This window comes from Nycticebus coucang, chromosome 22 (genome assembly GCF_027406575.1).
Source record: "Nycticebus coucang isolate mNycCou1 chromosome 22, mNycCou1.pri, whole genome shotgun sequence".
Lineage (NCBI taxonomy): Eukaryota > Metazoa > Chordata > Mammalia > Primates > Lorisidae > Nycticebus > Nycticebus coucang.
Genome location: NC_069801.1, coordinates 36,005,815 through 36,020,563, shown reverse-complemented (window position 1 = coordinate 36,020,563; position 14,749 = coordinate 36,005,815). Strand labels below are relative to the sequence as shown.

At 37.2% G+C, this 14,749-nt stretch overlaps 1 protein-coding gene across 6 annotated transcripts in view; it reads left to right on the top strand.

The window, feature by feature from the left end:
* The window catches only part of FOXJ3 (forkhead box J3), a 174,665-nt gene that overhangs the window by 98,231 nt on the left and 61,685 nt on the right, over positions 1-14,749 (top strand). For all 6 annotated transcript variants that reach the window (XM_053576413.1, XM_053576410.1, XM_053576412.1 and 3 more), the window contains one exon: positions 9,982-10,065. In XM_053576413.1, coding sequence (XP_053432388.1) covers positions 9,982-10,065 — 84 coding nt within the window. The remainder of the gene's footprint in view (positions 1-9,981; positions 10,066-14,749) is intronic.

Sequence of the window (14,749 nt, the reverse complement as noted above, 5' to 3'; positions counted from 1 at the left end):
ATTCTACATTTACTAAGTTTCACATTTGCCCTTGTAAGATGCACTGTAGGTGTGATCCCACCAATCACCTCTGCCCATCCTGCCCATCCCCCCCTCCTCCCAACTCCCCTCCTCTCCCTCTTCCCCTCCCCCATATTCTTAGGTTATAACTGGGTTATAGCTTTCATGTGAAAGCCATAAATTAGTTTCATAGTAGGGCTGAGTACATTGGATACTTTTTCTTCCATTCTTGAGATACTTGACTAAGAAGAATATTTTCCAGCTCAATCCATGTAAACATGAAAGAGGTAAAGTCTCCATCTTTCTTTGAGGCTGCATAATATTCCATGGTGTACATATGCTACAATTTTTTAATCCATTTGTAGATCGATGGGCACTTGGGCTGGAATAAACATTCTGATAGAAATATCTTTGTTATAATGTGATTTTTGGTCTTCTGGGTATTACCTAGTAAAGGAATTATAGGATTGAATGGCAGATCTACTTTTAGATCTCTAAGTGTTCTCCAAACATCTTTCCAAAAGGAGTGTATTAATTTGCATTCCCACCAGCAGTGTAGACGTGTTCCCTTTTCTCCACTTCCACGCCAACCTCTCTGGTCTTGGGATTTTGTGATATGGGCTAACCTTTCTGGAGTTAGATGATATCTTAGAGTAGTTTTGATTTGCATTTCTCTGATGATTAAGGATGATGAGCATTTTTTGGTATGTCTGTACGCCGTGTGCCTGTCTTCTTCAGAGAAGTTTCTCTTCAACTCCCTTGGTCCGCCTGCGGTGGGATCACTTATTCTTTTCTTGCTTATACGTTTGAGTTCTCTGTGGATTCTGGTTATTAAACCTTTGTTGGAGACATAACCTGCAAATATCTTCTCCCATTCTGAGGGCTGTTTGATTGCTTTACTTACTGTGTTCTTGGCTGTGCAGAAGCTTTTTAGTTTGATCAGGTCCCAGTAGTGTATTTTTGGAGCTGGGGGTGGTAGGGGGTCATATTCTCCCAGGCCGATTTCCTCAAGAGTTTTTCCTGCACTTTCTTCTAGTATTTTTATAGTTTCATGTCTTAAGTTTAAATCTTTAATCTGGTGAGAGTCTATCTTAGTTAATGGTGAGAGGTGTGGGTCCAGTTTCCGTCTTCTACAGGTTGCCATCCAGTTAGTTCACCGAGTACCATTTGTTAAATAGGGAATCTTTTCCCCACTCAATGTTTTTAATTGGGTTGTCAAAGATCAAATAACGGTAAGTAGCTGGATTCATCTCTTGTTTCTCTATTTTGTTCCATACATCTACCTCTCTGTTTTTGTGCCAGTACCATGCTGTTTTGATCACTATCCATTTATAGTATAGTCTGAGGTCTGGTAGCATGATTCCTCCTGCTTTATTTTTATTTCTGAATAATGTCTTGGCTATTCGAGGTTTTTTCTTATTCCATATAAAACGAAGTAGTATTTTTTTCAAGATCTTTAAAGTATGACAGTGGAGCTGTAATAGGGATTGCATTAAATTGTATATTGCTTTGGGTAGTATGGACAGTTTAACAATGTTGATTCTTCCCTGCCATGAGAAGAATGTTATGTTTTTCCATTTGTTAACATTTTCATCTATTTCTTTTCTAAGAGTTTCATAGTTCTCTTTATAGAGATCTTTTACATCCTTTGTTAGATAAACTCCCAAATATTTCATGTTATTTGGCATTAGTGTGAATGGAATAGAGTCATTAACTGTTTTTTTTCAGCTTGACTATTGTTGGTATATATAAAGGGTACTGATTTACAAATGTTGATTTTGTAACCTGAGAAGCTGCTGTATTCCTTGATCACTTCTAATAATTTTGTTGTAGAATCCCTGCTGTTTTCCAGATATACAATCATATCATCTACTAAGAGCGAAAGTTTGATCTCTTCTAACCCTATATGGATACCCTTGATTGCCTTTTCTTCCCTAATTGCGGTGGCTAAAACTTCCTTTACAATGTTAAAAGGGCAATGGAGACAGTGGGCAACCTAACCTGGTTCCTGATCTGAGTGAAATGATTTTAATTTAACTCTATTCAATACGATATTGGCTGTGGGTTTGCCGTAGATAGCCTCTATCAGTTTAAAAATTGTCCCTTCTATACCAATTTTCTTAAGTGTTCTGATCATGAAAGGATGCTGGATATTATCAAAAGCTTTTTCTGTGTCAATGGAGAGAAACATATGGTCTTTGTTTTTTAATGTGTTTATCTGCTGAATTATATTTATAGATTTACGTATATTAAACCAGCCTTGAGACCCTGGGATAAAACCGACTTGGTCATGATGTATAATTTGTTTGATGTGTTGCTGGATTCTGTTTGTTAGGATCTTGCTGAAATTTTTGCATCTGTATTCATTAGTGATATTGGTGACAATTTTCTTGTTGCGTGTTTTCCTGATTTGGGGATCAGGGTGATGTTTGCTTCATAGAACATGTTGGGTAGTATTCCTTCTTTTTCTATATTTTGAAACAGGTTGAGTAATATAGGTTCTAGTTCCTCTTTAAAGGTTTGGTAGAATTCTGACGTGAAGCCATTTGGTCCCTGGCTTTTCTTTTTAGGGAGATTTTATATCGTTGATGCTATTTCAGAACTGGATATAGGCCTGTTCAACATTTCCACTTGGTTCTGGCTAAGTCTTGGAAGGTGATGTGCTTCCAAGCATTGGTCACTGTCCTTCAGATTTTCTTATTTCTGAGAATAAAGTTTCTTGTGATATTCATTAAGGATTTTTTGAATTTCTGAGAAGTCTGTTGTTATTTTGTCTTTGTCATTTCTGATTGAGATTTTACTCTTTTTTTCCTGGTTAGGTTAGTCAAAGGTTTATGTGTTGTATTGACCTTTTGTTTTCAATTTCATTTAATTCTGCTCTAATTTTGGTTATTTCTTTTCTTCTACTGGATTTGGGTTTGGAATATTCTTCCTTTTCCATTTGCTTGAGATGTCCCATTAAGTTGTAACTTCCTCTCTTTTAGTTCTCTTGAGGAAGGCTTGCAGTGCTATAACTTTCCCTCTTAGGCCTGCCTTTGCAGTATCCCAGATGTTCTGATAATTTGTGTCTTCCTTGTTGTTTTGTTCCAAGAATTTTGCAATTTCCTTTTTAATTTCATCTGTGACCCACCTATCATTCAGCATAAGGTTATTTAACTTGCATGTTTTTATATGAGTATGTAGATTCCTGTTGTTACTGAATTCAACTTTTATTCCATGGTGCAAGATGTGAGAAGATACAAGGAATAATTTCTATTCCTTTAAATTTACTGAGGTTAGACTTGTGACCTAAGATGTGATCTTTTTTTTAGTATGTTCTGTGGCTGATGAGAAGTATGTTTATTCTGTTTTGTTGGGATGAATATACTGTAGATGTCTGCTAAATCAAAATGTTGGATGGGTAGGTTTAAATCTAATATTTCTTTGCTCAGCTTCTTATTGGAGGATCTATCCAACACTGCCAAAGGATTGTTAAAATGTCCCGACTATTTTATGGACCTGGAGGAAATTAAGTTGCTCATGTCTGTTAGAGTTTCTCTTATAAATTGAGGTGCATTGTCTTTGGGTGCATAAATATTAATAATTGAAATCTCATCATGATGAGTATTACCCTTAACAAAGACGAAGTGACCATTCTTATCCTTACTTATTTTTTTTTGGTTTAAAGCGTATTGTATCTGCAAATAGAATTGCAAAACCTGCTGTTTTCTGATTTCCATTTGCCTAAAATATGGACGACCATCCTTTCACCCTGAGTCTATATTTATCGTTAAAGTAAGATGAAATTTTTGTATGCAGGAGATATCTGGCCTGAGTTTTTGTATCCAGTCAGCCAACCTGTGCCTCTTTAGAGGGACAGTTTAAGCCATTCACATTAATGGAGAATATTGATAAGTCTGGTAAAATTTTGGTTATCAAGTTTTTTGAAAGTCCAGTGGACATTTTTAATCCTTTTGCCACTGTGAAAGTTGGAGTTTGATCAAATTTTCTGAGCGAGTTTACTTTTGTGGTTGAGGTCAGGGCTGGTCATTGTGGAGGACAGGTCTGAGAATATCCTGAGGAGCTGGTTTGGTTATGGCAAATTTCGTCAACATGTGATTGTCATTAACGTATTTAATTTCTCCATCATAAATGAAACTCAGTTTAGCTGGATACAGGATCCTGGGTTGAAAGTTATTTTGTTTTAGGAAATTAAAAGTCGATGACCACCCTCTTCTGGCTTGAAAAGTTTCAGCAGAGAGATCTGCAGTCATTCTAATAGTCTTCCCCTTGTAGGTAATGGATTTCTTGCGTCTGGCTGCTTTCAGTATTTTCTCCTTAATGTTAATTTTAGTGAAGTTAATTATGATGTGTCTGGGGGATGTCTTATTTGGGTTGAATCGTGCTGGTGTTCTGAAACTGTCTGCTATCTGAATTTCAGAATCTCTTGGCATGTCTGGAAAATTCTCTTTCATAATTTCATGGAGAAGAGCCTCTGTGCCTTGCAAAGTCACTTCATTAGTTTCAGGGATTTCAATTAGGCAGATATTAGCGTGCTTTGAATTAACGTAGAGGTGTCTGAGAGAATGATCCGTTTTTGCTCTCCATTTCTCTTCCTCTTTGAGAGTTTGGGAGCATTCAAAACTTTATCTTTAATGTCAGAAATCATTTTTTCTGCTTGCTCCACTCTGTTACTGATGAATTCTACTGTATTTTTCAGATCTTTGATGGCTGCAAATTCTTGCTTCAGTGTGTCAAAATCTTTCGTGGTTTTGTTTTTAAATTTGTTGAATTCTTGCCGCAACTTTTGAATTGCTCGTCAGATTTCTAATTCCAACTTTCGAATTACTCCTTGAATTTTTAATTCCAAGTTTTCCTCCATTCTATTAATCTTGTTTGCAATTCAAATTCTGAATTCCATTTCTGACATCTTGGCCAGCTGTTTATGAATGGGATCTTAAGGTATATCTGCCATATCTTTCCTTGCGGGGGTGGAGCTACTCTGTTTTATCATGTTACAGAGTTTTTCTGCTGAATCTGCCCCATGATTATTTACACCGTTTGACTAGATGTGTGGATAAAATAAGTTGGGTTCGGGGCTCTAGGCGTATTGGTTATCCATTCCTTTGCCCAAAAGCTGGGACTGGTGTCTGTACCTTTTCCCCTGGAGCTTTGCCGAGGACCCGTACAGTGCTTCAGCGTGAGAAAGTTGGGACCTGCTTGGTGTGGTGGGGCTAAGTGGCTCTGTTTTGTTTTCAGCTGGTCTCTGTCCAACCCTAGTGAAACAGTTAGTCCAGGTTGAAGTCTGAGCTGTGGAGAAATACTAGCAATTAAGTCACCCCGCCCCCCACAGGCAACAATTGGAAAAGGAAAATCAAACCTTCCTACAACCACACACCTGGGGCACCACTTGGATAGTCATCGGGCAATTGGCTCAATTCAAAAGGTCCAAATCAATTGTCTCAGTCAGCACCTGTCTCAGGTTGGATAGTTTAAAAGGTCTCTGGCAACTAGATGGCAGAGGTCTGCTGACAACTGAACTATGACTTGCTATGGTGCTCCGTGAGGTCAGGAGGACCCACCCAGCAAAGAGATTATTCTGGGAAGGTTGATGCCTCCTTTCCCACCTTGCACCTCTGTCACACCCAGTCACTGATAACCCCGCAGGGCTGTGACCCACTTGCCTCCAATGAGCGATTGGAGGGGGTTTGCACTTGCCTGAATCACAAGTAGATCTGTGTCTCCTCAGCCAGGCTGCTGCTTTCTGCCATTATCCAGGAGGGAGAGGTGAGGCCTGATAACCTTGGGTGCTTGATTGAGGCTGGGGCTGTACACTCATTTCCAGCCGTGCTCCTGATTGATGTTACTGACAGAACAGAACAACTTTGCGGAATTTGTTTCTGTCCTGGCTAAATTCTCCTGCAGAAGAGAAGCTGTTTTGAGTTCTCAGAACCTGTGCCTCAGGCCCTGTCTGTGCTGCTTTTCAGGTGTAGTTTGTATTCACAGCATGGTTAGCTGTCAATTCTAGCCTCCTGTCCTACTTTGTCTAGGCTGATGATCCCCTGGGGCCCGGGTGCATCTTGGGCTCAGTAAAGTGGTCCTCTGGGTTAGCCCTGCCCTGGGAGTCTGCCGGCAGTGCGCATGCATTTTCTAGTCCCCGCATTCCACCCAGGCTGGTACTGCCTCAGGCAAACTCTTTACTCTCGGGGCCTGTGTTTCCGTCCCAGATGTGTTCTGCCGGTGGTTGCCACCTGAGAAGATGTTCAGCCTCCTCTGGTTTCCCAGAGCGACGGGGTATGACTCCGGAATATCCAGGGGTAAGCCCATTGTTGTCAGAAACAGCTGCTGCTCTGCACCGCAGGGCACCGCTGCTCTTTGTGTGGTTCCCTCTCAGCCAACCGTCCTCTCCTCACTCCCATGCTGTAGAATCAGCACTGGCCAGCAGGAGTCCAGGCCCTGTCTACACCTCTTGAGAAACCACCCAAGAATCTGGACTTCTGGGGGACAGGCCTGTAGACCTGAGAGTAAGAGTGGAGGGGACTGCTGGTAGCTCAGAATTGCAGGTAGAGAATATATACAGTTTTATACCTGGCAGGAGAGCACCATGGCACCCTTGTAGGGGAAGTAGGTCATCAGCAAAGAGTGAGAGTTTGACTTCCTCTGTTCCCAGTTGGATGTCCTTTTTATCCTTCTCTTGCCTGATTGCATTGGCCAGAACTTCCAGTACTATGTTGTGTAATGGTGGCGATAGAGGACATCCTTGTCTGATTCCAGTTCTAAGTGGAAAAGCTTTCAATTTTACTCCATTGAGTAGGATGTTAGTTGTTGGTTTGTTGAAGATGACTTCAATCAGTTTACGAAATGTGCCACCTGTGCTTATGTTCTTGAGTGTTTTTATTAGAAAAAGATGCTGAATTTTATCAAATGCTTTTTTTGCATCTATTAAGAGGATAATATGGTCTTTGTTTTTGTTTCTGTTGATATTGGTGAATTATATTTATGGATTTGCTTATGGTAAAACAGCCTTGCATCCCTGGGATGAAGCCTACTTGATCATAAGTAGGCTTTTTCTACTTTTTTAAGGTGTAACTATAACCTATTGGCTAAGATTTTTTTGAGTATTTCTGCATCTATATTAATTAGTGAAATTGGTCTGTAGTTCTACAGAAGTTGGGACTTTTTCTGGTTTTAGTATCAGGGTGGTTTTCTTCATAAAACATATTGGGGAAGATTCCTTCTTTTTCTGTTTTTTGGAATAATTTCTGCAGTATGGGTATAAGCTCTTTGAAGGTTTGATAGAATTCTGGAGTGAAGCCATCTGCACAAACACTTTTTTTTTTTTTGTTGGAAGATTGTTTTATTGTTCCTGTGATCTCAGTGCTTTATATTGGTCTGTTCAAGAGATCTATTTCTTCTTGGTTAAGTCTAGGGAAAGTGTGTGATTGTGGATGTTGATCCATTTTCTCCACATTGTCAAATTTCTGGGCATTTCTTGTAGTACTTAGAGATGATCTCTTGTGATATCTGTTATTATTATTATTTCTCCTTTATCATTTCTAATTGAGGTCATAAGAGATTTAACTTTTCTGTTTCTAGTTAATCTGACCAAAGGTCTATTGATTTTATTTATATTTAAAGAAAAATCAACTTTTTGTTTCATTAATTTTCTGAATGATTCTTTTGTTTTCAATTTCATTAATCTCTGATTTAATTTTGGTTATTTCTTCTCTTGTGCTAGGTTTGGGTTTAGATTGTTCTTTTTCCATTTCCTTAAGATGATTCATTAGTTTGTTGATATGCTCTCTTTCTGTTTTTCAAATGTAGGCATCTATTGCAATAAATTTCCCTGTTAAGACTGCTTTTATAGTATTCTACAAGTTTTGGTAATTTGTAGCTTCATTGTTGTTATGTTTGAGGAATTTAACAATTTCCACCTTTATCTCTCTTCCTTGACCCAACCATCACTCAGTGTAAGTGAGTGGGGATGTACAAGTCTTTGTGTGGGGATGTACATTGAGTTCTACCATTATTGCCTTGTTGTCTGAAAATATACAAGGTATAATTTTAATTCTTTTAATTTTGTTAAGGTTTGATTTGTATACTAGGATATGATCTATATTGGAGTATGTTTTATGGGCCGACGAGAAGAATGTATATTCCTTAGCTTTGGGATGGTGTGTTCTGTATATGGCCATTAAGCCCATTTGTTCTACGGTCACATTTAAGTCTTTTGTATTTTTGTTTAGTTTTTGTTTAGAGGATCTTTCCAGTTTTGTCAGAGGGGTGTTAATGTCCTCGGTTATTATAGTGTTATGGGATATCATATTGCTCAGATTAATCAGTGTCTATTTCATAAATCTGGGAGCATTTAAGTTGGGTGCATAAATACTTAGAATTGAAATATTCTCTTTTTGTGTTGTTTCCATGAGCAGTATGTAATGGTGACCATCTTTGTCTTTCTTAATTTTAGTTGCTTTAAATCCACTTGTATATGAAAATAAGATTGCAGCCCCTCCTTTCTTGTGACTTACATTTGCCTGAAATATTGTTTTCCATCCCTTAAGCCTGAATCTTGATTTGTCTTCCACGGTTACATGCATTTCTTTGAGGCAGTATATGCATGGCTTGTGCTTTTTTTATCCCATCAGCCAGCCTGTGCCTCTTCAGTGGGGCATTCAAGCCATTAACATTTATTGAGAGGTTTGATAAGTTGGCGGAGTTCTATTCATCTTATTCTGTGAATGTCCGTTGCATAGTTTTATCCTTTGGGCCATTATGGAAGCTGTTTTGACCTTTAGTTTCTGGGTGTTTACTTGGCTCGCAGTCCATTGTGATGGACAGTATTGAGAGTTGGTGTTTCCTGTAGAGCTGGTATCTCTGTGGTGAATTTGAATGTTTGCATATCAGCAAAAGATTTGATTTCTCCAATTTTGAAGCTTGGTTTAGCAGGATACAGAATTCTGGGCTGAATATTATTTTGTTTAAGAAGGTTAAAGATAGACGGCCATTCTCTTCTGGTTTGCAAAGTTTCAGCTGAAAAGTCTGCTGTTACCCTAATGGATCTGCCCCTGTAGTTCAACTGGCACTTACTCCTGGCTGCTTGTAGAATTTTCTCTTTTGTCTTGACTTAGGATAGATTCATTACAGTGTGTCTTGGAGAAGCTCTGTTTGATTGGAGATTGTATTTCTGTTTCTGAAATGCATATCTCCCTCTTTTCCCTCTTCCTCTTTCTCAAATTCCATTTTCGCTGTTCTCTCCCAAATGTGTATGTTTTTAGAGAGAGGTAGGGTAATTGAGGGAGATGGAGATAAGAATTAAGACCTTTTGGTTCAGGTCCTGGCTCTCATATCCTTGGTAGGACAAACCACTTCATCTTTCTGAGCTTCGGTTTTCTCATCTGTATGATATGTACAAAGTATATGATCTATGTTTGTGAAAAACATTTTTTTTCAAGTCATTGTTTCTGAATGCCTGGAACACTATAGGTGTTTAATATGTATTTTTGAATGAATGATATGAGAACTTGTATCAAAAAATAAAAGAGAATAGTTAAATTGTGACAGTAAACAGTACAAGATTTATGTACAGATCATTGCTTCTCAGGATGCACCTATTATATATAATGTGTTCAAGCAATGAGGTCCCAGGGCAGAGAAACTACAGTATCCTTAGCATAAAATTCTTTTAAAGTTTCATGATGTAGGTACATGGATTTAATTGAGAATTACTATCTATTAAAAATGTAATTGGTTATTTTTCTTTTAAATTGGCTGTGACAGAAGTTCTTGAACTTGGGTTTTCTCATTAATCTAGTTATAAGTGGATTTTTTCCCCTCATATCAACTTTACTTTTCTCAGTTCAAAACTAGTCTTTTTTCTTATTCTGTTTGTTATATTTGCAAAATGTTTGCTTTTGGAGCAGATGATTATAAAAATCCATTTTAATGTTAATAGGATTACTATAATATTCTGCTAATAGAAACTTACTTCTTTACCTTTAGGGGTCCTATTGGGCAATAGACACCAATCCGAAGGAAGATGCGCTGCCTACTCGGCCAAAGAAGAGGGCGCGATCTGTAGAACGGGTAAGAGCTTTTTATAATAAAGTTGGTATGAATATGTCAGAAATATAGATTATAAAATTCATTTTAATGGCAAGTATAATCATAATGAAGGTAGGATTTTCTTTGTGTAGCATTTTACATTTTTCAAAACATTTTTAGACCCATTGTCTTATTTGATCTTGAGTGAGGTGAGCAGTTTAGGAATTAAGGAAAAGGTTTTGTCATAATTAGGGTATAGCCATTGTCTGAGACTGAATCTAGCTCACTGTGAGTTTTAATTTAGTACTCTTTTTTAGTACTCAATGTTGAGGACTAATTTTTTATACCACAACTATTCCTTTTCCATAGCAGATGATTAGTCTGGTTACATCGAATTTTCTTCATTGTTCTCAAAATGCCCTTTCCTGCTTACATGCGTATAGTAGTCACTTTGTACACTAAAATCTCTTAAGTTGTGTGTGTATTGTTTGTAAGGTAATTCTTACTTGTGAATTCGTGGTTAAAATTAATTTGCAAGAATGAATGAACAAAGGAGCTATAGTTGATACCCTAAATTATGCAATTTAGTAGTGTTTTAGTCAACATTTAGGCTGCCAAACAGACATTAGCCTTACCCTTCAGCTATCCTCACACTTTCTACATTGCCAGCATCTCAACTAAAATACACAAGCACACACCCATCCTATCCTACTGTTCTTTAAGACATTCATGAACCTATTTTGGATGTTAACCACTTTGTGAAGTGTTTCCTCCCTTTTTTGTTTACACGCTTGTAGAATTTTTATAAAGCTCTTTTGTAGAATTCTTCATATTTTATAGAAATTAGTGGTTTTCATACTTGCCACCTCTATTGGACTGTGATCCCCATAAGGGCAGAGAAAATACTTAATGTTTGTATCTCCAGTGTTATGATTTTCGCACCACATAATGGATATCAGTACGTTTGCAGAATAAATTGGGGAAAAGAGAATAGAATGATATGAAGGAAACTGAGTAAAATGTGTGGTCAAATGAACTTGTTCTATTCTCATTCTTGTTAAAGGGATAAAACTTTTGAGCCTTGAAGATAAGAACTTCATACTGGGGTCATGTTGGGATCATGTGACTCTGTGATATATGGCACTAATGAGATTTAGCCAGAAAGATTTATGGGAGCCAGCAGACAGAATTTATTAAGTCCAGTTATCAAGGTATCTTCATCAAGTGTGAGAATGAACTCTTAGACTAGAACAATTTTTGACTTTACATAAACCAAAGTGTAAGAAATTGAAGTTTAATATTGTTAACACAGTCTTTCAGTAACAGAACTAGAGTTTTAAGGCTGAAATGTTGGTAAGCTTAGAAATGTAGTCGTTTGAGAGGGAATGAATGTCATTTTCTGCCCTCCTGCCTTTGCCCTTTAAAACAAAGTTAGCATTTGGACATTGTATGAAAATGTGAAGTATGAAGCATTTGGTTATTGATTGCTAGAATTTTATGGAGAAAAATACACATTTTTTTTTTTTTTAATCCATAGCATCATTAAGCAACTTGGAAAGGATATATAGTTTGAAGGGCTGAAGAATCGTGGTCTTCTCTACCATTTGCTCTCTTCTTCTGAAGTTCCTACAACTTCATTTATTTTTGGAATCTGGAATGGGGTTGTCAGTTATGCATTTATTAAGCCTGTATTTTATTTTGTTACCTTATTGTATAGTTTTTAGAGCAATTCCTCTTTATTTTTGAGAAACTTCTCTTTTTTTAAGACTATATCGTCAGTTTTATTTATTGACAATATTGTCTCTTCTACTTTAGTAGAAGTCTGAAGAAATACAGGATTCATGTTAGAATAGTGTGTTCTTGAATATACATATTGGACATATACTTTCATATTCATTTTCTACTGCTTCTGTTTTTTTTATCTTCTTTTTAAGTTTAAGATGTAAAAACATCAAAAATTTCCCTTTGTGGTATGGTTCCACACAATATTCATAACAGTACCAGGATTTTCAGTTAGTAATATTGATACTTATTTTAGCCTGAGCTGTATATTGGTTGTAATTATAGGAGAGGAAGCTGTAAAAGGAAGCCAGCAAAGTACATGTAATTGGGGGGACAGATACTATTTAACATTGTAAAGGAAGCAAAATTTCCTGTGCTTTTAAATTGATGTGTCTGTATTTTTCGTTGAGAGAGTACTGGGAGGGGAGCAAGAGGTTATATAGCATTTTTATTAGGTTAGAGGTTATATATCAAGTAACCATTGGGTTTATCTAAGGAAATGCCTTGAACAGTCAAATAGTCAGAAAAATAGACATGACCCATAAGTTGAAAACTTTTTAAAGTTAAAAGGATCTTTAAATTTAGACAAATACATTGACATTCCTAAAAGTTCCTTATCAAATTTCTGAAATCTGTGATTCTTTTGTTCATGTGTAAACATCAGAATTTTATGTAAAAAAAATCAAAGTATTTTAATGGTTGTAATACAATACAGACTCACATTCTCTCCTCACGAGGCTCTTACTGAAGCAGGGAAGATAAACTGATAAGTAGGATGAATGTGTATTTCTAGTGTTGCTTATTGTCTTGTAACTACTAGTTCTCTGTTCATTCTCAAAATAGCATTTGGATGATGAATTATGTGGTCACCATAAGGGTCTTGAAAACCATGGGCCTTTATGGCATACTTACTGTAGAAGTCAGAAAAGGTCCTTTGAAGAAGTGATGTTCTGTGGAAGGGCCTGATGGATGAACAGAAATAGATAAGTAGGATTGGAATGTGAAAACCTGCTGGTAAAAAAAGAGTACCTCCTGACAGGTCAGTATGCCTGAGCCTGAAGTCCAGGATAGACAGTAATTTCTTATTTTTTATTTTCCCAATCCTTGTTAGTATTGTTTTTATTGTAATTAACAAATATTCTTTTTGAACTGTTTTTGCATTTTGCTTTTTTATTTGGCCTTGCTTGTTCATTTCAGCCAAAAGATATATTACTTATTTATGTAAGTACTCTGTCCACTGGAAGCTGCTTAGGATAGAAAAAAAGCAAAGTTAGTTGGATATTATCTGTAGAGTGTTTTGAAGACTGGCAAGCTATTAAAACTATTCCAGGGGAACTGGTGTGTAAGAGAAGAGGAAACCTTAGGTCTTAAGTAATTTTTTGTTAAAGAAATGCCTTGAAACAATGAGTGCTCCGAATTATCAGTGTAGTTTTATCTTTTATCATTTTGATAATCACATAATCATATTTCCTGTTCATTCTTTGATTCCCCTCTCCCCATCTTAAATCTTGTGTCTTGGCTATTTTCCTATGTTATTCTTTGCTTATAGGAATATACTATGCTAAAGCAGTGGTTCTCAATGTGTAAGGCTGTTTCAGGGAGTACATGATGCCAAAAATATGTTCATAATGATACTAAGAGGCTGGGTATGATGTCTCACACCTGAAACCCTAGCACTCTGGGAGGCCAAGGCAGGAGGATTGCTTGAGTCTGGGAGTTCAAGACCATCCTAAGCAAGAGCAAGGATGATCTCAAAATACAGAAAAAAATTAGCCAGCTATAGTGGTATGTGCCTGTGGTCCTAGCTACTCAGGAGCGTGAACCCAGTAACATTACTTGAACCCAGGAGTTTAAGGTTGCTGTGAGCCGTAATGATGCCATTGCAGTCTAGCTGGGGAGATAGAGCAGGACTCTATCTCAAAACAACCACCACCACCACCACCCACCCCGCCCCCCCCCCCAAAAAAAACTAAGATGTTATTTGACTTTTTTATTCATTATTTTGTAAATTTTCTAGAGGCTGTACGACCTGTGATTTTTCCATAGTTTGAATGCAGGGGTGGTTACAGTAACCCAGCTATTTTCTATAAAGCCAATATTAAATTATTTAAAAAATAGATAAAATTAGTGCCATTCTTCTCACTAGCTTTTTTTTGTTTTGGAGAATATATTTTTTGTACAAAATATTTATGTTAATGTGTTTATTATTGGTTCTAAATTAATAAAAATGAAATCTCAGCTTTAATTTCTAATAGGTAAATATATAAATAGGAGCTCTTTGGGATTCTCAATATTTTTAAATGGTGTATAGGGGTCTTGAGACCAAAAAGTTGGAGAACTGTTCTTTTTTTATTTTTATTTTTTTGAGACAGAGACTCACTATGTCACCCTCGATAGAGTGCCGTGGCGTCACATCTCAGAGGAACCTTGAAACTCTTGGGCTTAAGCAATTTTCTTGCCTCAGTCTCCCAAGTAGCTGGGACTACAGGTATCCCCCACAATGCCCAGCTATTTTTTGTTGTCATTGTTACAGTTGTTTAGCTGGCCTGGGCTGAGTTAGAACCTGCCACCCTTGGTATATGTGGCTGGTGCTGTAACCACTGTGCTACAGGCACTGAGCCGATAACTGTTATGTTAAAAGAAGATTTTTTTTATCTGTGCTAGGAGATTTTTCCTTTTGAGAAAAGAGGTCTGCCATAGTTTGTGTTTCCACAGAAGTAGATAAGGGATTGAACACAGTTTATTGAAGGGGTGATTCTTGGAAAGTAGAGCAATGAATCGGGGCAGGGAAGGAAGTCAACAAAGGGCACATTGTCAAATCAGTTACCAATGAGCACCTACTACTCAATCCCACTAGGGACTGTGGAAGGCAGTTTAGAATTTATGGGCCGTGAATGGGATATTTATCCATCAACTCTTTCCCCTCATTGATTAATGCTTCTAG